Below are 21,866 nucleotides of genomic sequence, written 5' to 3'. Positions count from 1 at the left end.
CTGAATTATACTGTTTGCAACCTGTGAACTATGCCACTAGCCAGTGCATCAACCAGACAAAAACCCCCGTCTCTAGTTTATTGTCCAAACTGAAATAAGCATAAATGCTGAGGAACAATCCAGACTTTAACTTCAATAATGCTTTAATATTGTTACTGAAAAAAGGACTGTTTTCAGGGTATAATTTCCCTTACAATTAGCCACTAGAAAGCAGTTTCGTACCCCAAAGCAGCATCAGCAGTGGCCGCTTTTCAGGGGTGATGCAGTAAGCGCCGACAAATGAAGGCAGAGCTGTGAAACAGGCGCTTCCTTCCCCCCCTAAAAGCTTCGGCACTCTAAGAGGCTGGGCCAAATGTATTTCTCCCGCCTCAGCTCTCGGTGTTTTCCTCCCAGGAGGCTAGCAAAGCCACCGGCTAGCTAGCCAAGAGGCCCACCTAAGGCCCAGGAAGAGACTTCAGCAGAGCGGTACCGAGACCGCGCCCTTCCCGCCCCGGCAGCGCCACAGGCCGCCCCTGACGGGGCCGGTTGCCCCGGCGGGGCCCGGCAGCAGGGCGGGCTCGGGCTGGCCGCGCAGGCCCAGCCCCCGCCGCTCCGGCCTCCGCCCGACGCCCGCTCCGGTGCGGCGGGAGGCGAACGCCGGCGGGGAGGGCAGCGGCGGGGTGGGCGGGGCAGCCCGCGGCCACGCCCCCGGCCTGCGGGGGAGGCGCGCGCCCGAGCGCGGGGCGGGGCCCTCTCAGCCGCCGCTTCCTGCCCGGCCGCGGTGGGTCAGCCGCGCGCTCCCCTCCGGCCGGCGCCCGGCGCCTTTAAGGCAGGCCGGTCCCGCGTCACGTGTGAGGGGAGTGTAAACAGGAAGCGGCCGGCCGGGAGGCGGCGGCGGCGGGTTCGTTGTGGGACCGTTTGGCGCCGGGTGAGCCGCCGCCATGAGCCGCGAGCCGCCGCCGCCGGGGGAGGAAGAGGCGCCGGGAGGAGGAGAAGGGAGAGCCGGAGCCGGGGAGGGCGGCTGCTACCTGGCGCTGTGCGCGCGGCCCGTGCACTTCGAGAAGGCCAACCCCGTCAACTGCGTCTTCTTCGACGAGGCCAACAAGCAGGTGGGCGCGGCGGCGGCGGCGGCGGCGGCGGCGGCGGGCCCTCCCCTCCCCGCGGGAGGCGGCGGGAGGCCGCGCTCCCCCGTCCTGACAGGCCGCCGGGCGGTATCTGTCAACTGACGGCGGATCGTCGCCTCGGGACCTCGGCCCAGCGCCGGGGCCGTGTGAGGGAGAACCGCTGCCGTCTGTCAGCGCCGAGCCCCTCCCCGCCAGCCGGCCGTGCCGGGCGGCTGCGAGAGGGAACCGCCGGCCGATCCCGGGCACCCCCGCCGTGCCTCGCTCGGCTCTGCAGGCTGGGGTCGCGGCTTCGGGCCGCTTGCCTCAGCCTTTCCCGCTGCTGCTCTGTCGCCTCTCCGAGAAGAGGGGTCTGGAGGCTCCCATGCCTGGGTTGGATTTCATCCCCGTGCCTTGGCTGCTGAGCATGAGGCTGGCCGTTCCTCTTCTGGGGAACGGCTATGCTGTGAGGTCTTGCTGCTGGGCGGCTGGCTCAGACCCTGTCATCTTGCTAGAGATGGTAGAATTTTTTTCTCTCAAATGTAGAGATTATTAGGTAAATGTAGATTTATTAGGTTGAATTTCACCTGCCTTTACTCTCACTATCGTAAGGTCTTTCAGGAATTCTTCAGAGTGAGCACTTTTTCTTTCTATTCCAAGTGTTCCAACATTACTGGCGAACTTTGTCACTTCACTGCTAGCTTCGTTTCTCTGATTTTTTTTCCCTTTTCCTAAAGTTCAGTATATTCATAAAATTAGTATTTGTAGCTTAACTTGTGGCTCGGGCCTGAGTGGACGCTTTGCTTTTGATTTCTTGGCTTTAGTTCTTTTAAGCGTGTTTCTCCTTAATATTTCTATGGGCTTCTGAGTATTCAACTCAGTATAGTTAAAAGATCCACAGTCTGTCATGAGGTTTATGTAGATGGGGATACATTCCACTGTCTAATTCCTGTAACCATTCTGTGACCTCAGCATTCACAGGATGAAATGTTCAAGCTTTCTTCCCCATATAAGTGGTGTGGTTTTGTACGTGTGATGTGGACGTGATCAGTGGCATATTTGGAGAGGGGGGAGTATTTCTGGGATGTGTTTCTTCCTGTTGCACTCTGTTTAGAATTACTGGTGTCCTTTTTCTTTATAAACCATATTCCTTTACTTATATTTTGAGGGCCAGGTGAAATAAGTTTACTCAAACATGCCTCTCAGGAGACACTATATCACAGTGTGGATGTGATACACCTATGCAGAAACTGGGTTTTAAGAACTCAGTTGAAAAATACTTATTTTCAACTGTAAATTTAATTCTCCATGTTTTCTTGCTACTGTAAAATTGTTTAATTTCCAAAGTGTCTCTAAATCATTTGTAACAAGCATTTCAATGATAGTTTCCCACGTGAACGGCCTTCTGAGACATCTGTCCTTACTATCTTCTCATCTCACAAAGATTAAGAGGGTGTTGTCTTCACTTTCTGTCTACATCAATATCAACAGTAGTTAAACTAAGTATTTATCATTCTAGTAAAGCTGTGGACTTGCTTGCTGTTTATAGGCTTGTCACCTGTATTCCTGCAAGAGCATACTGCACCCAGTAGCGTGGCTAATATTACAAAACAATCTGTCTGTTATTCTGAGACCTGATCTGTGTGTCTAGTGCTTCCACACGTACAACAAGTACAAATAAGGCATCTGCCTTTCTTTTTCTAAGCTAGTTAAAGTTCACAACAGCGTGACTTTTTATTAATGTTACCTTATTCCAGCTCAACAAGCGGTATAGCTCTAGCAGGTTTTACACCTGTATATGTGCAGTTGTGCTAAAGGAATTCTTCAAGTTGTTAGTGCAAGTTCACTGAAACTTCTTAGGTACATGCAAAACTGCAGATTACTATTAAACTATTCCTGTCTAATAACATATTCGGACAAGATCAAGCTCCTGGGTCATTGAGTTGCATCTCTTCCCAATCCTCAAGCTGATGGCCTTTCTGTTTTAAACAATGCCCTGATGTCTCAGATACTTTTACTATTACCTGACCTAGGAAAACAGGAATATTAAAAAAAAAAAAAAAAAAAAAAAGCTTATACAGACTTTTACTGTTTTAACTTGCCCAGTAGTTCAGAATATGCCTACAAGACTGTTACAATACCATTGGAAACCTGTCAGCTCTAAGTAAACTTGACACTCCAGGGGAAGGAATTGATTATTTACTGAATCTCAGTGTGAACTGGCAGATCTGTGTAACAACAAAAATTATGTCTAGTAAAAAAATTAAAGCTATGGCTTACAGAAAAGAAAGCATGTTAAGGTTATGATTTTGGATAAGGTACAGATATGTTCAAAACTTTTTTTTATAGGTTTTTGCTGTTCGATCTGGTGGAGCTACAGGAGTTGTTGTCAAAGGTTTGGAGGATAGAAATCCCATTTCCTTCAGGTAAGGCACCTTCATCTTTGTTGTCTTGGGATAGGATTCTGCAATCTTAAAATTATGTGGGGCTTAGTCCTGATCTATTGTAATTCAGGCATAAAACTTGAAAGTAGTTGTGATCATCTTTGGATTTTGTTCTTAGACATAATCTTGCAATTAAGATGGCATGCTTTGCCCTCATGAATTTTTAGTCTTCTGAGGGAGGAAAAAGTTAGTAGGCTGTGGCTTTTTTTTTTTCTTTTTTTTTTTAAAACAGCAGTGTTTTATTAAAACACACTATATATGTGAGAGAGTGTGAGGATTCAAACTGGTGATTCCTACACCACCAGTGACTTATCCAAGGATGCAGTTTAGCAAGTTAAACAAAATGAAGTAAATGTAAATGTGTAGAGAACTGTAATTTCTGAGTTTCATGCCTGTGATTGCAGCACAGTGTTTCCTACATGTAGGTTTCTTACATTCTGTTTCTTGTTTAATCTAAATTGTCTTCTTTTATATCTTCCATTTTTTGTTGAAATGTTTTTTTGCAGAATCTGATAACAGTACTTTCAATGAAACTACTTTGTCTTTAGAAAACTATTTTAGATATGCCTCTGTTAAGAGCAATGGCTCTTTGCACTCTGCTGTCCATATGTAAGGAAGTATTCTTTTGCTCAAAGGTTGCTTCAATCCAGATATGGATGAAACAATTAGCAGTCGAGGTGTGTTTGCTGTGTTTACTGTGATCTGTCAGGTATTACATAGGGCCTGTCCTGAAAGTTGCTCTTTTTATTTGACTTTTTAATTTGACTTCCCATGTCACAAATCCCAAGGGAGCTAAAAGTACTCAGTGAACTTCAGGAGGTTCCACGGTTTTCTTGCTTCACTATCTAGCTCTCTCTTAAGTTATTGTACTTAATAACGTATACTGGAAGTAGAAATGCCTTATTCATGCCAATTGTGCTGATGCTTGTTTGGTAAGAATACATTTTTTTACTTTTTTTCAAATGATGCGAAAACAGCCTCACTCTCCCTGTAACATCAGAAATTCTTCTAGAGGATGTGTCCTAATGGGGAAGCGAGTACGCTTAGGTCGCTTAGCAGTAGTTCTGAAAGTAAAGGGGCTGATTGCAGGATGTTGGGGAGTGTCACAGAACTCCAAACTCGCTGAGAGAGAACCGAGAACGCAGGTTTGAATACTTCCATTGTCTTCCGGTTCCACCTCACAGGCCAACAGAGTTGAGCATTTGTGGTAACTTCAGGTGCTAATTTGTGCGATCTTAGCCATGCTTCTGTTTTGGATGTGTTCAGGACTTCTGAAGACTGAGCTGCCATTATCTTCCAGTCTGAATTTTTAATCTGGTACTTGTCCGGCAACACTCCTAAGTTGTATTCAAAAGCATTTACACTACACTTTTTTTCCCTTCTCTCATTGTCTTTTTGAGGGTGTATTACAGAGTGTATTACAGAACTATTTTAGACAATATTTCTGTAACTTCTTTTTCTTTCTGTATAGGATGGAAGACAAAGGAGAAGTGAAGTGCATCAAGTTTTCTTTGGGGAACAAGATACTGGCTGTGCAGAGAACTTTGAAGAGTGTGGTAAGAAACCTACACCCTGCAGACAGGGAACTGGAGCTGGAAATCTTTTATTTACAGTACCAGAGTAGAAGCCTCTGAGACAAAAGTTCTCAAGAGGTCTGGTGGCTAACAACAGCTGTAGTGAAAATTCCTCTATCATCCTGAGGGGCTGAACAGGCAACATTGTTGTCTTGCTGGTATCATCATTTAAGAAAAAGTGTGGGGGGAGCCAACTCCTATAAAGAATTCCCTGGCAGGGATGAAGTAGAATATAGTAAGTCAAGTTTTTCTTCGATATAACTCATCCAAAATAATTCAATAAATTAATATTTATTCTCTTGTATCTACATATGTATGTTGTCTGTGCTTCATATTTGCTAACACACTTCATGGGTGTTTTTGCAGGATTTTTTGAATTTTATTCCAGATAGCCCTCAGCTAGAATATACACAAGAATGTAAGGTAAGTTAAGTAAATGTCCAAAGCTTATATGCTTAGGTGAAACTCTAATGTTAGTTAAGCTGGTGGCCTCTGCTCTACAAGAGAGCTAATTGAGATACCTTCCAAAACACTAACATGAAGTAAATGAGATACGTAGGCACTACTGTCTGTCTGAATTGAGGTACATGAACAGGTATTAACAATACCATAAAAAACTTCCTGGTCTAGTCACTTGAATTCTTTCCTAGAAAGGAGTGGAAGTGCTGTGGAGGCAACAAGGATGAGAGGAAACAGCCTCAAGCTGCGCCAGGGGAAGTTTAGGTTGGATATTAGGAAAAACTTCTTCACTGAAAGGGTAGTCAGGCACTGGAAGAGGCTGCCCAGGGAAGTGGCTGAGTCTCCATCCCTGGAGGTATTTAAAAGACGGGTAGATGTGGTGCTCGAGGACATGGTTTAGTGGTGGACTTGGCAGTGATAGGTTAACGGTTGGACTTGATGATCTTGAGGGTCTTTTCCAACTTTAACGATTCTGTGATTCTATGAACAAATGTTGAGATTTGGGAAGGAGAAGAGGCAAAGTGCTGGTGTTACAGAAACAGTGGACAGTAATTATACTAATGCTGGATATGTTAATGTGGATGTTTTACCCTAATTTCACTGAGCAGTGATAGTAAGTGATTACTAGTTTGCATTCTATGTTTGGTATTTTTTAAACAACCCTTCTATTTTTTTGACAATTATTTTACCAGAAACAGGTACCGTTGTCATTGTTTGGTACTTTCCAACTTTTAACTAAGATAAATTACATTTTGGGGTAATAGAATGCTAAAGTAAATTTTTAAACACATGATTTGCACAGATCCCTTTATTCCTGTAGACTTTAAAGCTGAAGCACTCTCTGCTTCGTTACGTAGGATTATGTGTTTGAGTAAACCATTCTAGCAAAGCATTTATGGTACTGTTCTGAGTGGAGTCATGGCAAATATTTTCACTTAGTTCTTAATTTCTGTCAACAGAAGGAACCCACTTTTCATGTCAGGAATTGGTTGAATTGGCAGTATGGTTTGAGCCAGAAGAACTTGGTTGTATTTAGGGCAAAAAGAAAATTTGACTGTGTAATAGACTTGTAAATCTTACATGCTGCCAAAAATTCAGGTCGTAGAGTAGTTGTGTTCATAGTTCTGGAAGCCTTTACAAAAGGAGCTGATGTGTGCTGGGTGTCTGGTTGGCCAAAAGTATTAACTCCAGTGATTGGATAACTAGGTTGCCTTTGGTCTCGCATTCTTCATTTAGTAATATTAGGTTATCTGAATAGTTAATTTTTCCAAGTAAAAGAGTGTTTGTTTGCTTGTTTGTTAAAAGACAAAGAATGCCAATATTCTAGGATTCTGCTGGACAAGTTCTACAGAAATCGTCTTCATCACAGATCAAGGAATTGAGTTCTATCAGGTAACACAAACAACTCCTGTAGGACATATTTAGAAATTAGAAAATGTAAATTTGTGTCAGTATCTTTGAATTCCTTTCTTCTAGCTCTCTGATTGAGAAAGCACTACTAAAAAAAGAAATTCTGCTGTTCTGTTTGCAGACTATGATTATTTTTCTTTGAGAGGAATACTTTTGGGGGCAGGGCGAACTTAACACGAACAGGTTATTTAGCACAGCTAACAAAGACCCTATATAAAGGAGTACTGAATTAAGCCTTGAGAACTCTAGATTAATAGATGCTCTTGGCTTGTATGGAAATGACTATCTAAATCTAATGTGAAATATCCCTTCATGCAAAACAAATCAGCATTGGGGAGGATGTGTGCATGCTTAAAATGCAGCAAAGAACAAATAATTGACTAAGATAGTGATATCCTTCTGCAAATTGGCAGCTTCCTCCTATGTTGATCTCATTGTCTGAGTTCCTCTGTGTTATGTGTAATTACCTTTGCATATGTTTTTGGAGAAATCTAATGAATAAATAGCCCTTTATGACATTCATGATGAGGGATAATGTAAACTTCCTCCAAAGTTGTGCACTTCCCAGTCTTGGAGCTAAGACATGGTGTTTCACGTAATTACTGTTACTAATAGCTACTACTAAAGAAAGTAACTGAAAAAGCAGCATTATTTCCTACTGATTGAGGGAGAAAAATATATTTGGCACCTAAAAGGATTATGAACGTCAACCCTGCAGGTAAAAGGACCAAATCAAGTAAGTGTTTTTTTGAAGAGAAGTTATTTAAGCCCTTAAAATGAAGAGAATCAATTTATATGCTGTCATAGTTCTTAAAAGAAACTGGGGAGTGACAGCAACAAAGATAGATATTATAATAACTTTTTAATAAAACTTCACTGATTGTGTCAAGCTAGGTGTTTTCTCGATTATGGACAGAACTTATACCCAGACCTGGATGAGGGGGAAGAGACAGCACCTTTCACCTCATTAGAATTGAGGAGGATTTGATATGCATTTCCTTAGCTACAGTAAATTGGGGCCTAAGCTGTAATTGTCGTTTTTCTGATTTTTAATTCTAGCACTATAAATGCCCTTACACTTAACTGTTTCTTAGTTAACATTCCTAGCTACTGTGTAGTACCATTTATGCTGTTGGAATCCTGGTGGTAATATAATGCTAATATCTTGTGTTTCCAGGTATTACCAGAGAAACGAAGTTTAAAACTTCTGAAGAATCAGAGTATTAATGTCAACTGGTACATGTATTGTCCAGAGAGCTCTGTTATTCTTCTGTCAACCACTGTCCTTGGCAATGTCCTGCAGCCATTCTATTTCAAGGTAAAGGAATATGTTCCAAACTTTTCATTTTGTGTGCTTCCGTTTTTTCAGGCTGCTTCTTCACTCAGATATTCTACTGCTTTTCCTGGGTTTCTTCCAAGAGGTGCATGTGTTCACATCCTTATATGACAATAAGCAAAGGACAAAGCAAAAATCTATCAGGTAGTTCCTAGGTGATGGCTTAAAATGAAGTAATTTGCTCTTTCTTACGTCCTCTTTAGGAAGAGGTGTGTCCAGCTAATGTGGGACAGTTGACCTTGAGAAAGGGAAAAAAAAATAGTGAGCCAATATTTGACAACTTAAATATCTTTCAAGAGATCTTTTTCCTACTTAAAATAAGTATATATTATTTACTTTTACTATGGGCATTTGCACTCTGTAGTGCGGTAATAAAGAAAAATTAAGGGCCTTCCACTTGTGATTATAACTGCAACCTTCCAAATGTGAGTGGATGAATTTGAAAAAGAAAGAAAAAAGGTAGCGCTTAAGAAACAACTATTGTCCCAAGCATGAGAGGGCTTTGTTTACAGTATTTATTTCTCTTAGTGTTCTTCCCTGTGGACAACACTTCAGGTTACTGGGAAAATATTTTCGGCTTGGAAAAAGTGTGTAGTAAAAACTGGGATCCGTTTTAAGTTAATCATGCAGTAAGATGATTTAAAAAATGAGGAAAAGAACTACAGAGTTCATCTTGCTTCTCTCAAAGGATTAGGAAGATTTCTCTGGTAGTCTAAGGGAAGAGATTAAAAAGAAGCTTATTCAAATGGGTTTCCTGGTTTGATCTTGTGTAGGGTCTATACTGGATCCTGAAATGACGTTCTCTTAGGTGGCTAGGTGGAACTTACTAGCCTCTCACAGCTTTCTTTTTAAGGACTTAGGTCGTGCTTCCCCCTCCTTAACATTTTGTGTCAAGTTGTAGCTTGAAGCTAAATAATTTTTATTTTGTGTTCAGAAGGTAATCTTTAAAGATTTCCTGAGAAAGGTACTGTACTAAAATAATCTTTGAAAATAGAGCTCTAGCAAAGGATATACTTCTGTAGTGTTCACACTTGACGCTCAAGAATGAGTTAATGAGAAGGGGAAGTGAATTTCAGTAGAAGCTTTGGAAACTCTGAAAACTTTCTTAAATATAAATTCTATAGGAAAAGAGGAAGAGAAGAGAGGAAACCTTGAGCAGGAGCAGGAGTATGCTCTGAGTATAAGGCAGATTCTGGAGTTAGCAGGAACAAAAGGAGACTGTGACTGGTAGGAAGTACTGATATTTTCCCCTTCCCAGTATGCAGTTATTTAAGAGTCGGAGCATATGCTTGCTGGAAGAGAGAAAGGAAGTTAAGAGAACTGCTTGAGATCTCCAGGCCAATTGTAAATGGGATCTGCATGCAAATTTGTCTTGAAGCTGAAGCTGATGTTATAAAGTCAAGATGATAAAGCTGCTAAAATGATAATATCAGAAGTATGTGTTTAGGATCACAGTAGGAAAAAGTGTCAAACCCTTTTTTTTTTTCTTTTCGGCTATCACCATTCTTCACCTCATGGGGGTGCTATTGATGCAGTGTTTGATTAAAGGTTACTTGAGCTGTTTCTGTTTCAAGTCTTAACAATGGATTTCTTTGGGGTTTTTTGCTGTTTAACAGAGTGGAACGATGTCAAAACTATCAAAATTTGAAATCGAGTTACCTGCAGCACCCAAGTCCTCCAAGCTCAGCCTTTCTGAAAGAGATATTGCTATGGCTACAATGTATGTATCTAACTAATCAAGCCTTTCTTGGAGAAGTATGACAGTTTGGGGATGCTGAGAAAGGACAAGAACATTAACATGGTTGCACTTATTTCTTGTTTTAGCAGTACTACTGCTTTAAAGTGCTTCAGTTACTGCCTTGAACAAAGCATCTAAACAACTCTGTTGGGGCAAGCTGGGGAAGGGAAGCTAACTGAGAAGTCTTACGTGAAATTGTTCTTCATTAGTACAGAATTTTGAGAATCCTTCATTTTTGAACTGATGTGTTGGTAGAGTTGTTCTTAGATGCCTAACTTGCATGAGCATAGGCTGTACATTGTGATTTACTGAGTGCTGTTTTGGTCTTTCAGTTTTAATTCGTTGATCATTTGACTTAGGTAATCTCACATCTGTTCTTTTAGGATAAAACGTATGGCTCTAACAGACCGGTAGAGCTCTTATTTGAAAATAATGCTTTAATCCTGTTGTCTCATTAGATATGGGCAGCTTTATGTTCTCTATTTGAGGCATCACTCAAGGACTTCCAATAGTACAGGAGCAGAAGTAGTCCTCTATCACTTACCAAGGTAAGAGCAGAATGAAGAACATTAGTGGCAATTCACGTGTGTGTAAGAGACATCTGCTTTTCTAGTTTAAACAGGCTTACTGACCCGTTCTTCTCATCTCTGTTTCTGTAGAGAGGGCTCCTGTAAGAAGACACATATTTTAAAGCTGAACAGAACTGGGAAGTTTGCCCTGAATGTTGTGGATAACTTGGTGGTGGTACATCATCAGGATACTGAGGTGTGATTTATTTATATTATGTTGTGCCTTAACTTTTAAAAAGTTATGGGTAGACTTTAATAATGATGCCTGTTAGCTCTAGAAAACACTTTCGCAAGTGCTTAGCTTTGCCAAAAGCTAGAGTATTTGCAGGAACAAAACCACAAGGGTATAAGAGATTCAAAATTATCCTCTTACCTTGTTCAGCTAACATTTTTTTTTTCCTTCTTGTTAGTTTCCCATGACACTCTGCTGCTGCACTGTGTAGGCTTTTAAGGCATTATATAAAGAGGTAGAGTTAAATTGCATACTACATTATTAATCCTGGGAACTTCTCATATTGCACACATCTGAACGATATGTTTCTATGACACAAACTTATGCTCCTTTAGTTCAAAGGTCCGGATCTGCAAAAAATTCTATGAACACAAATGGTCTTATGCATATGGTAGCATAGGTAAAACTTGCTTGACTGTAGTCTCAGCAGCAAGGCTTGATCAGTGGTAAAGCTAAAGTGGTATTTTGCTCTTAACTTGTGGAAAGGCTTTGGATTCTTGTATTATTTTCTCTTGGGCAGATTATCTCATTGGAATGATTAGTTGATATTTCAGTTATAATTCATGTTAATTCTACACATTAGCATTTAACCCAGAGCACTTGTTCTCCAGCGTTTTGGTCAAGCTATAAACATGACTCTATAAACATGACTCTATAAACACAGAAAACAAAATCAGACTGAAGAGGGTAGATACCAATAATTGAAGTCATGTTTCATTAGCACTGAAAGGGAAGCCAACTTCCACTGTGCAAGGCTAAGAATGTGGTCCATACTGGGTAGAAGCGCTAGTGACCCGAGTTGAACAGGACTGAATGGTAGAAGTATGAGGATATCGCAGGAAGATGCACAATTTTCCTCACAGTTTCTAGCATCCATAACTAAGTAGTGAATTTGACATGAATCTCTTATAAGGGGGTTATAAGACAGATTGAGAGAGACTTTTTACCAGGGCCTGTAATGGCAGTTCAAGGGGCAACAGTTTTAAACTGAAGGAGGGTAGATTTAGATTGGATATAAGAAAGAAATTTTTTACAGTGAGGGTGGTGAGACCCTGGAACAGGTTGCCCAGGGAAGTTGTGGATTGCCCCATCATTGGCTGTGCTCAAAGTCAGGTTGGAGAGGGCTTTGACCAACCTGATGTGGTGAAAGATGGCCTTGCCCACAACACATCCCTTCCAACCCAAACGGTTCTACCCTTCTAATGGAGAACACAAGCTGGAAATGTGAAAAGCAGCCTGGGTGGTAATTCACCTTTGTGAATACTAATTTCTTCTTCTCAATTGCAGACTTCAGTTATATTTGACATCAAGCTAAAAGGAGAATTTGATGGGTCTACTACCATCCATCAGTTTGTACTTCCGCCTCGATCAATACAACCCTATCAAATACCTGTAGCAGGTAGAACTACTATATAATAAATATCCTAAAACACTGTTATCAAGATTATCTAAATGTAACAGCTGGCATACAAGAGTGCTTCAGTTTTCAGGATGCTGGTTACTAACATTTCCATTATGTGTATTTAGGAGAGGGTGAGGGAGGAAAGAAGGTAAGAAGGAATTGAGCATAAATTTGTGTTCCAAACTCGTGCCTACTACAGAAAAGTAAGAGCTGCTGTTGAAGGTGCATACTTCCCATAGTACTTTGCTTTTACAATTCAAAGTTGTTTGGTTTTTTTTTTTTTTTTTTTTCCTTTTTTGGCCACAACTGTAAAAGCTTGTGTGCATACTCAAAAGCACTTCATGTTTTACTGGCTTCGGTCATGACTATTTAAACTTCCCAAGCCACAAAGAAGCTGAAAGACAATCCAAGCTCAGACTCAAGTTTAGGACCAGTTTAGAAGCAATGCTACGATCAATGTTAGGACTTCACTACTTAGATTCTTCTTCTCGGATTATCTTTCTGCTACGCTTCTAGGACAGGAGAACAGATAATTACCCTCAAGCTGGAAGTAGGTAGAAATAGTCTGAGCATAATTCCACTAGCATATGGCAAAGCAGCGTGGTTCTCTTTACAGAAGAGAAAGATGCTTCTATAGGAATGATTGCACCTTAAAAGCTCTTTAACATCTGAATGTTGAAATCCCTAATAGTGATTATGACTGACAAATCTGCAGGTGGAGGTTTGTATTAAAACAAAGGTTAGCATCAGAAAGTACAAACCAGTCTTGCTTTTTAAGAAACTGAAGTGATTACATATAAATACAGCAACTGTAGTCTACGTATTTAGAATTATAGGAGTAGAGTAGAACACTACTGCATGCACGATTCACTTGGCTGAAAAACAAAACAATCGTGTTTTGAAGAATTTGTTTGCTTTCTCCCAGTGTCAGATTTTCTTTGTAGATGATCTGGCTACACCAACGGGTATATCTTTTTTGCCAGCGTGCTGTAGGACTGGTAGACATGTTACAATCCATACTTGCCTTTTCAGTGTAAGCTTGTAGTTTGTATTTTGTTAGTGCAGGAGAGCTGCCAGAGTACTACTGTTCTTCACCTGATGCTAATTTTTCTGCAGGTCCAGCCTCTGTGACGAGCCAGTCTCCTGTTTTATGTAAACTCTGTATCCTTTAAATACTCTAAAAGTGCAAGAGTCTTACTGAAGCCTCATTCCATGTACCAAGCATGGAAGAAGCTGGCATTTGTTACCTTGACACGTTAAGTCCAGCTTTAGCTGATTGTGCATATTTACTTCAAGACAAAATAGTATGCTTCATAAGAGACAGTAATGCTTTCAAGAGAGTTGTAAAAATGGAAATCTAGTATAATACAGTACCACATTTCTTGGCCATTTGAGATGCATGTATGAAATTACTGAATAGGTACACCATGAAATCGAAGATGCGATTCCAAGAGTATGGTTCAAGACCTTACAAGAAGAGGTGACAGTAAATGGAAGTATGTTAATGGGAATCTGCTTTGGTACAGTAATGTGAATTTAGTAGCAACAGGTTAGAATTGATGTTAATATGGATGTTGGAACTTTAACATTTAGATTCTTCTTCTTGGATTGTCTTTCAACCTGATATTATCATCAGTGCAAGTGAAGGTAAGTGGTGAGCTGTTTGACTCTGCTATACTCAGTGCCAAAGGGGGGCTGGTTTATACCTTCAGTGCACAAAGCAGCTGAAAACAAAGTGACTAAGCAGATGTACCTTGGTAGTGGTAACTGAGGATGACCATATCTTTACTACAACGTTTCAGGGGTAATGCTGCTCTAAAATACAGACTTAGGAAGGCAAATAAATCATAATCTAGATGTGTTCTCATTTAAAGGTGGAAAAGTTGAATGTCTAGGCTATGCTATATAAGGCAATTCACTTTTTGTTTTACTCCTTCAAATTAAGGTTACCTCTGGAGTCTTCAAGTGAAACTTGAACCTGTGGTTAACCTCTTGCTAGATAAAGGAAAACTAATGGATTTCCTTCTCCAAAGGAAAGAATGCAAAATGGTTATCCTATCTGTATGCTCTCAAAGTAAGTTCACATGCTTTGTCTGTCTCTTGAAAGTACAGTACTGCTTATTCATAAATACTCACAAAGTTAGCTGAGCTGTTCTCAGATTTGAGATCACCTCTGAAGCTAGCTTGGTCCTGCAAGATGTCATTTGTATAGACTACCCTCAGTCACCGTGCTCAAGGAATTATTTAACAGCATTAAAGAATTCAACTTCCCCCCCCCCCCCATTTAGTTAAAATACATCTGACATGACTGAAAGTGTTTCTCTGAAGTTTAAAATCAAGCTTAGAGTAAGATCACCTTTTGAAAAAGGCAACATTAAAAGCCCCTGGTTAGTTCTCCTCATAGTTTTTTTTTTTTTTTTATCTTTTCCAGTGCTCAGTGAGCCAGAAAGGAGATCACTGTCTGTGATTGCAACTGTTTTTGACAAACTGAATCACGAATATAAGAAGTACTTGGAAGCTGAGCAAAGCTATACTATGGTAAACCATGTTAGCTACAGCAGCTTACAAAGACAGGATGATGCTCTTTGCATTTCAGGCATGCTCTTTTCTACTTGGGAAATTGAGGCCTACCAAGGTGCTGGCTGCCTTGGGCTCACAGTAGGTGGCCTACTGTGCAAGGCGCACTAAGACCCCCACTTAGCACCCTGGTGTGGCAGGTAACATACCCCAGAAAGAGGGTAGAAGCTCAAAAAACAACTTGGAATCCGTAGCTACCAAAATAGCTTCCAAACTACTGATTTCACGGCACACTATACCACTGCACAACATACACAACCCTGATGCATCTTGGGATTGCTTCTGTTAAAATACCAAGTTCAAGCACTAACTCATAGTACAGCCACATACTAAAAATCCTTCTAAAGCTGAGGGCCTGTATCAATGCAGTAAGTTTGATTCAGCTCCTGGCTTTGAGGCATATAATAGCAGCTACATTTATGTAACTTTGAAAAGCAGTTTTAAATTTAATACGAAAGCCCACACTGAATAGAACGCATCCAGTATAACATGACCACAGATGTGAATTTGCTCTGTAACAAAACACGTTTATAGTTATGTTCCCAGTGGAAAACAGTCTCCGTACAGATGAGACTGAAACTGTACACCACCACTACAGTTTTCTTTTTAAAAAGGCTTTCTTCTTGTAGGTGGTAGAAGCAGGCCTGAGTAGAAGTAATCCACTCCTGAAACGTCCAGTCCGCACTCAAGCAGTTATTGACCAGTCTGACATGTACACACATGTTTTATCTGTATTTACAGAGAAGAAGGTAAGTTAATTTTAAGTGCTAGTCTCAGAGCAGCAAACTTAAGCTGACTGCTTGAAAGAGCCTGCAGAAGGCTTCATTGTGAGGATTAGGGTATTTTAGTGCCCGTTCTGACAGGGTTGTCATTAACAGGGGAAGCTACGCAGGCTCCACCTAACACTTTTTTTTTTCTTGTGCAGGAAGCACCTCATAAGTTCACTATAGCAGTCTTGATGGAATACATTCGCTCTCTTAACCAGTTCCAGATTGCAGTTCAGGTAAAATATTTATGTGCCAAGCATATCACCTCACTCCATGAAATTACATGGAGTTTCAGACTGGTCTTGGTCATGTGTTTAAGTCCTATACAATACTGCCTTCTAGTTTGTAAAAACTGGTATTGAGCCATACCTTTGATGGTCTTCTGCATTCACAGCACTACTTGTATGAGCTGGTCATCAAAACCCTCGTTCAACACAATTTGTTCTACATGCTCCATCAGTTTCTGCAGTACCATGTGCTCAGTGACTCAAAGCCTTTGGTACGTAAGACAAGTTGCCTCAATAAGCTAGTGATGGAGGTGGGAAGGCTTCAGAATCTTAAGGTTATTTCTGCTTTTGCCCTAGGCTTGTCTGTTGCTGTCCCTGGAAAGCATTTACCCTCCCGCACATCAGCTCTCTCTGGATATGTTAAAAGTAAGCATTTCAGACTATAGTAACTCCATGTCACATGTGGGCTAGACTTGTCAAACAGCTTACCTGACCAAGCTTGAAGTGACTAGCTAGCATCTCAGTCATTTGTTAGAAGCATAGTCTTACAGCTGTGATTGACTTCACAGAGACTTTCCACAGCAAATGACGAAATAGTGGAAGTTCTGTTGTCCAAACACCAAGTGTTGGCTGCCTTGAGATTCATCAGGGGTATTGGAGGACACGACAGCATTTCAGCCCGCAAATTCCTTGATGCAGCAAAACAAGCAGATGATGACATGCTTTTCTATACAATATTCAGATTCTTTGAACAAAGAAATCAGCGGTTACGAGGAAACCCTAGTTTCACACCAGGTAAGCAATAAGCAGTTAGACCAAGATACTCAGTTGTGCAAACAGAACTAAGACTTGTTTCACTTCCACTCCAGCCGAGTCTGTATTATAAGATAAAACCCTTGGTGCATTCTAGCCTGTGTTTTAGACTTACCTGTAAGCACAGTGCCAAAGTTAACTTGTTTTAGCCCTTTGGATACCACACCCAGGAGTAAAAAGACCGAGCCAAACAGGAAGTTGCAGATGAAGCTAACCTGTTTGGCTTGCAGTTGCTTGCACTGCTTAGTTTAACAAAGCCATTATCTCCAATTAGTGCTTTCTCCTGAAGCCAGGAACTGGGTCAAGAAACCTTTGAGTTCAGTTGTGTAATCAACAGATTACACAAATTCAAGACCTGTTTTATACTACAGTTCCTCTGACTTCAAAAACCAAGCTAAACTGCTTGCACTGGCAACACGTTCTTAATCACCATGTAGTCTATAGGCAGAGAAGCCCACTCCAAGGTCTTATCTCTCAACAGTAAAGAACTCTCATGGCTATGAATCTGCTGGTTAGATACAGGAACTAGATCAGGCATCTGCTTCACCACAAGAATACTTGGCACAGGACTGGAGATACCTCGGTATTCTACTGCTTTAAAACTGTTAAACTCCTTTACTCAAAGGCATTAAAGATACTTAGTACTTATAAGTTGAGGTAAGTGAAACTACACAATCTTGCATCTCAGTTTCTGAGTTTTCAAGTTAACTTTTATTTTGCCCTCCCCTCCCCCTTAGGTGAGCACTGTGAAGAACACGTCACCTTCTTCAAACAAGTTTTTGGAGAACAAGCTCTCATGAAGCCCACAACGTTCTGAAAGACTCTTCCACTGAAATGTATAAACTTAATTTATTGCATTTAAGTAGATTTTTGAACTACAAAATTGCTATTTTATAATAAAGTATATACAAGACATTTTGGCAAATAGTACTAAAAATATTACAACTTGTGATGGCTTCCCCCTAAAAATAGAGACAAAAATTGCATTGACCTGCATTTAAAATTAGTGTCAGTGGTTTAGCAGTCCATTCTCATACACGTCACCTCAGTTTTATTGACAAAAAAAGCTATTCAACTCGCAGTACTGCTGGTTTAGGTTTCTAGAAGAAAAAGATGCAACCTCTTGAAAACAGAAGTGTTTTAGTGATCTTGTTAACACAGCTAGCTTTAGTAATACTGTTACATGAGCCACACGTAGCATTTCCTGAGTTTAAAGCTATGTCCAGAGCTGCAGCTGATATCTTCTAGTTGAATCTGTGCAGGAGTTGAGTCAGTGGTGGTTACAGTGTGATAGTCATAGAACATTGCTGCACTTCAGTTCTTAAGAAGAGCTGGGCCTAAGCCACAGTTCATGGAGTCCACTGAACACTGTTAAAAACTAGAAGTAGAGGAGTCTCTCCCGTTCTGTGCCTCTGGTCCTCTCTTGTGCAGCGCGAGTTTTAGCTTTATTTACTGATGGCCCTGAGTGAGAGAAAACAGAGTTATTCCGAAGTCTCAACAGCAGATCAGTCAGTCATTAAGAAGCATGCATGATCTTAGTTGTCTAGGTCCAGCTTAACATTGATGAGACTTCAGAAACGTGCTTCTGCTCAGCTGTTAACAGCTGTCAGCAGCAGCAAGGGCAGTAGGTGAATCCCCATCAGTCTTAACCCCCTTAAGTAAGGCTCAGTTAAAGTCTGCTTTTAAGAGCTACACCATAGGCATGAATTTCCAAACTCAAGAGGACAGCGTTTGGACCATCCTTACTGCAAAGCGAGATCGTGTCTGCAAGTGCAGGAACGCTGTCCCGCAGCAGGTTTGTTGCTTCCACCCACCCTCCTGTCCCCAGGTTGAGAGGCATTAATCGCGCTGCTGCCTGGCGGGCCGTGCGGGCCTCGGCAGCCGCTTCCGTGAAGAACAGCGCAGCGCAGCCACGCGGGGCAGGCTGCGGTTGCTGCAGTTCAGCGCGCCGGTAACGGTGAGCTTGCGCTGCCACCAGTCAACCCTTGCTTTCCAACAGACCGGCTGCTCCAATGACAGAGAGGCACATTCAAGCACTGCTTTTTATCCTTGCAGTCCTTCCTATTTAACGGGGAGAAAGCGTCCACAGGTAGCTAGCTGTTTTTGTTTGAAGTGCATCTTAGAGCACTGTCGCATCTTACCTATGTAACTAAGCAGAACCGGAAGAAATACTAGTCCATGTGTTGCTCCCAGCAGAACCATAGCTAGATACATCCTGAAGTAGAATATCTTGAAGATTTGAGATTTGGAAAAAGCCAGTACTACAATTCCTGCAAATTTGGTCAGTGTGATACCACTGAAAACCTGTCAATTAAAAAAAAAAAGTGGGTTTAAGTGATAAGTAGGGCTTTATGTAACCCATTTGCTTTAAGTATTTAACATTTGCTAAAATTCTTCTGTAATTTGAGGCTCCTATATGCAGTATGCCTCCTAACAGGTAACTGTTAGTCCTTAGAACCAAACCCAAGAAGCGTTCAACTTCTTCTTGGTCCCATTAGAACCCAACACCACAGGCCAGGCTCAGTATGATTAAAAATCCACTCTAATCCATACAGCCAGCTAGTTTTAGTGAATTTTTACTTCAGGCAGATACAGATGGAAGCCATTACTGAAGTAATGCACATTCCAGTGAAGTTCCTTATCTGGGTCCAGTACATGTATCACCAGAAGTTTATTCCAACCCCACCCAGGTTGCTCAATCTTGGTTTAAGTGACATGACAGTACTGCCTAAATACTAAGCCCTGCTTGCATTCCCAAAGCTTCAATTGCCTCCCATATTCAGAACAACCTTTCCTAGTCATCTCTGAGTACTTGGAAGAGAGAAGCACTTGAACTTTAATGGGACAACTCAAGGTTAATCCAAACTCCTAGTTCAGCTAAGGCTTTTAGCTCTGTTCTCTACTGTAAGGTGGTAGTAACATCAGACTAAAAATTGAGTCTTGATCACCCCCCTATTACTAGTAGAAGCCTAGGTTGACCTCTAAGCTTTAACCAAGTATTCCAAAAAGAAAAGGCAAGGCCATCCTTATGATTTAAGGATACTGGCATAGTCTGTGAGGTTGTAACTTGGCTACTCGTTCCCCCACCCCGTACAGGAGATACTTACTGAACTGCCCATGTGAGACAGAGCTTCTTCTGCACGCTCTACTCTACTGCCCTTAGTACTAACGGTGAACGCTCTTGTCACGTGACTGCAGAACTCCACAGCAATACCACAACTCTAGAGAGTGAAAACAAACATGAAAATATCATTTAGATGAGCACTTTGATGGTAAGGTCTCCACTCAGAACTCTAGACAGGCTAGAGAGGTTCTAGCAGCTGCGTTCAGTTCCCAGGGTTAAAATTTCATTGGGAGTTACAAGCTCAGCATTACCTGGTTGCTAAAGGCTGTTACAGGTACAGTGTGGCGTTTTAGCACCAGTCGTTACTAATGGACAATTAATCTGATTAAACAGGAATCTGAACACGAGATCATTTTGGAGGACAAAAGTTTCTTGACATTGAAGAAAGCTGGCTTCAATACAGTGTGTGCAGTGAACACTGAGCACTAAAATCACTGTACAGATATTAGCTGCAATAACATTGCTTTAGAGTAACACCAAGTATACATGCTGATTTGATACCATAAGAACTCAGCTGAATTTAGCACTTTAGCTTAATCTTAAAAACAAGCTGTTTAAATAGTCATTTAAAATATTGATTGAACAGCTGGCAAATCTTAAGACTTACCTAGCAGGTAGACTTGCATGAACATATGCCTAGTTGTAACATGGGGCAACAGTTTACTCTGTCATAACTTTCTCAGATCTGCAATAAATCTCTGGAGAGCAAGGTAAGCCAGAGCTCCAGCGCTCAGCCATTAGTTACTAAGTTCTGGCGTGTTTCACCAAGGCACTCTCTGCCCCCAGTGGTTTCATCCATTTATGCAGGAACAATACCGCTGCTAGCACACCACACATCTACGCTGTAGATCATAAATACAGCAGAAGCCTTAACACTGACTTGTGTATCCTTACCTTAGGCATGAACAACCTCTCCTGATGCGCAACAGCACCTACCCTACGTAGCAGCAATACAACCGTTGCTGCAGAACAGAAGAGACCACCACCAGATGCCATATAGCTTACGGTTCAACTGCTGTATCTTATCAGTACTAGGACTAGTTGTCAGAATAAACCTGTTTTCTACACACCACCTAGCTGTATTAAGATAGTTCCACTACTGTTCAAATGCCTGTCAAAGTTTAGTTGAAAATACTACTCGGCATCATGAATATATACATAAGACACACAATTGTTCAAGACTTGGAAACAGCAGCAGAGGGATGTCTTGCTAACTTACCATGACAAGATTTACTAATGAAACTGCATTCAAGCTGATGCCCCAGAGCCACATCACTCCAAACATGTTGATGATTATCATAGCAATAGTTATTGAAACTACAACAGCAGCCCACACTTCAAAACCAAGCAGCACAGTTGTCACCAGGAATATTGATCCCAAGGAGATGCAGAGGTTAAAGATAGCATCGTGCACGATTGTCAGGTATTGTTCATAGAAGACATAAAACACACTGTGGAAAGAACAGAAGTTGTAGTTAGCCATCTTCCTTGTTACAGGATAACAGATTAGCTTCCATGCCAAGGATAAAGTAGTTCTCTCCGTATAGAGGTCGCCAACAGGAATTGGCTTCCTAGCATCAGTGGAACGACTCCTGTGGAACACTGGCTGTTAGATGACAGCTCTTCACTAACACTTCAAATAAAGATTGTATCTGGAAGTCAGGGTAAACCCACACTTCAATATAAGCAGCTACAATAGTTGCCAGACAGTAGTTCCTCAAATTGACTGTGGTATCTGCAGGAACGACTGCAGAGGGTCTGAACTGATTCATTATGCAGTGAGACCATAAGGATGGCTAGGATTATTTGAAGCAAAGAGATCAGTATTTCAGCTGTGCAGGTATCAATTCCAGCTCAACTGAATTGTGGTACTCTTGTACAGAGTCTTTAGTGTGTTCATCACGCAAGCATTAGACAAGCAGTACTTGGCATCACTGCTGCCTTTGCTTTAAGTTTAAATAACTTCAGTTTGAAGTCAATACATTCACATCACAGCTTGCAACGACGTAAGTCAACATATCTGCTTAAGTTAGAACTATTAAACCCTACTATGAAAGCTAGGAAGTACCCAAGCTGAAGCCAGGGCTACCTTTGTGGTGAATGGTGAAGGACAGG

The 21,866-nt window shown here is 41.4% G+C and overlaps 2 protein-coding genes across 6 annotated transcripts in view; one reads left to right on the top strand and one right to left on the bottom strand.

Moving 5' to 3' along the window:
- The first annotated feature begins 734 nt into the window (after positions 1-734).
- Positions 735-20,950, top strand: RMC1 (regulator of MON1-CCZ1). Of its 3 annotated transcripts, none has more exons than XM_082315591.1 (21): positions 735-1,088; positions 3,429-3,505; positions 4,995-5,079; positions 5,464-5,520; positions 6,862-6,948; positions 8,144-8,284; positions 9,919-10,022; positions 10,499-10,588; positions 10,700-10,805; positions 12,129-12,240; positions 13,360-13,404; positions 13,837-13,890; positions 14,189-14,317; positions 14,675-14,781; positions 15,450-15,569; positions 15,746-15,823; positions 15,982-16,086; positions 16,172-16,240; positions 16,384-16,609; positions 17,365-17,463; positions 20,651-20,947. In XM_082315591.1, exons 1-20 carry the CDS (start codon positions 921-923, stop codon positions 17,442-17,444), a joined length of 2,040 nt encoding a protein of 679 aa, XP_082171717.1. In that variant the 5' UTR covers positions 735-920; the 3' UTR covers positions 17,445-17,463; positions 20,651-20,947. The 3 variants fall into 3 exon arrangements, with proteins under 3 accessions (XP_082171717.1, XP_082171719.1, XP_082171718.1); XM_082315592.1 differs by lacking the exon at positions 735-1,088 and adding an exon at positions 1,124-1,599 and having other exon boundaries at positions 20,651-20,950; XM_082315593.1 differs by lacking the exon at positions 6,862-6,948 and having other exon boundaries at positions 20,651-20,950.
- Positions 17,493-21,866, bottom strand: part of NPC1 (NPC intracellular cholesterol transporter 1) — a 29,019-nt gene continuing 24,645 nt past the window's right edge. For 2 of the 3 annotated variants that reach the window (XM_082315298.1, XM_082315299.1), the window contains 4 exons: positions 20,971-21,202; positions 19,735-19,848; positions 18,769-18,931; positions 17,494-18,088 (listed from right to left, as the gene is read on the bottom strand). In XM_082315298.1, the coding sequence (XP_082171424.1) occupies positions 18,006-18,088; positions 18,769-18,931; positions 19,735-19,848; positions 20,971-21,202 (592 nt within the window). In that variant the 3' untranslated portion in view covers positions 17,494-18,005. Of the gene's footprint in view, positions 18,089-18,768; positions 18,932-19,734; positions 19,849-20,970; positions 21,203-21,866 lie in introns of all 3 variants that reach the window. The other variant, XM_082315300.1, reaches the window with a different exon arrangement.

Source organism: Platalea leucorodia, assembly GCF_965183815.1.
Source record: "Platalea leucorodia genome assembly, chromosome: 1".
Lineage (NCBI taxonomy): Eukaryota > Metazoa > Chordata > Aves > Pelecaniformes > Threskiornithidae > Platalea > Platalea leucorodia.
The sequence above is the reverse complement of the archived record's forward strand: the minus strand, read 5'-3'. Positions and strand labels throughout refer to the sequence as shown.

Bases quoted from the DNA above. Each gene is read 5' to 3' on its own strand.
- RMC1 (XM_082315591.1), top strand. From the start codon at position 921: ATGAGCCGCGAGCCGCCGCCGCCGGGGGAGGAAGAGGCGCCGGGAGGA. The intron at 10,589-10,699 runs GTAAGAGCAGAA...CTGTTTCTGTAG, and splicing joins GTCCTCTATCACTTACCAAG to AGAGGGCTCCTGTAAGAAGA. The intron at 16,241-16,383 runs GTAAGCATTTCA...TTGACTTCACAG, and splicing joins TCTCTCTGGATATGTTAAAA to AGACTTTCCACAGCAAATGA.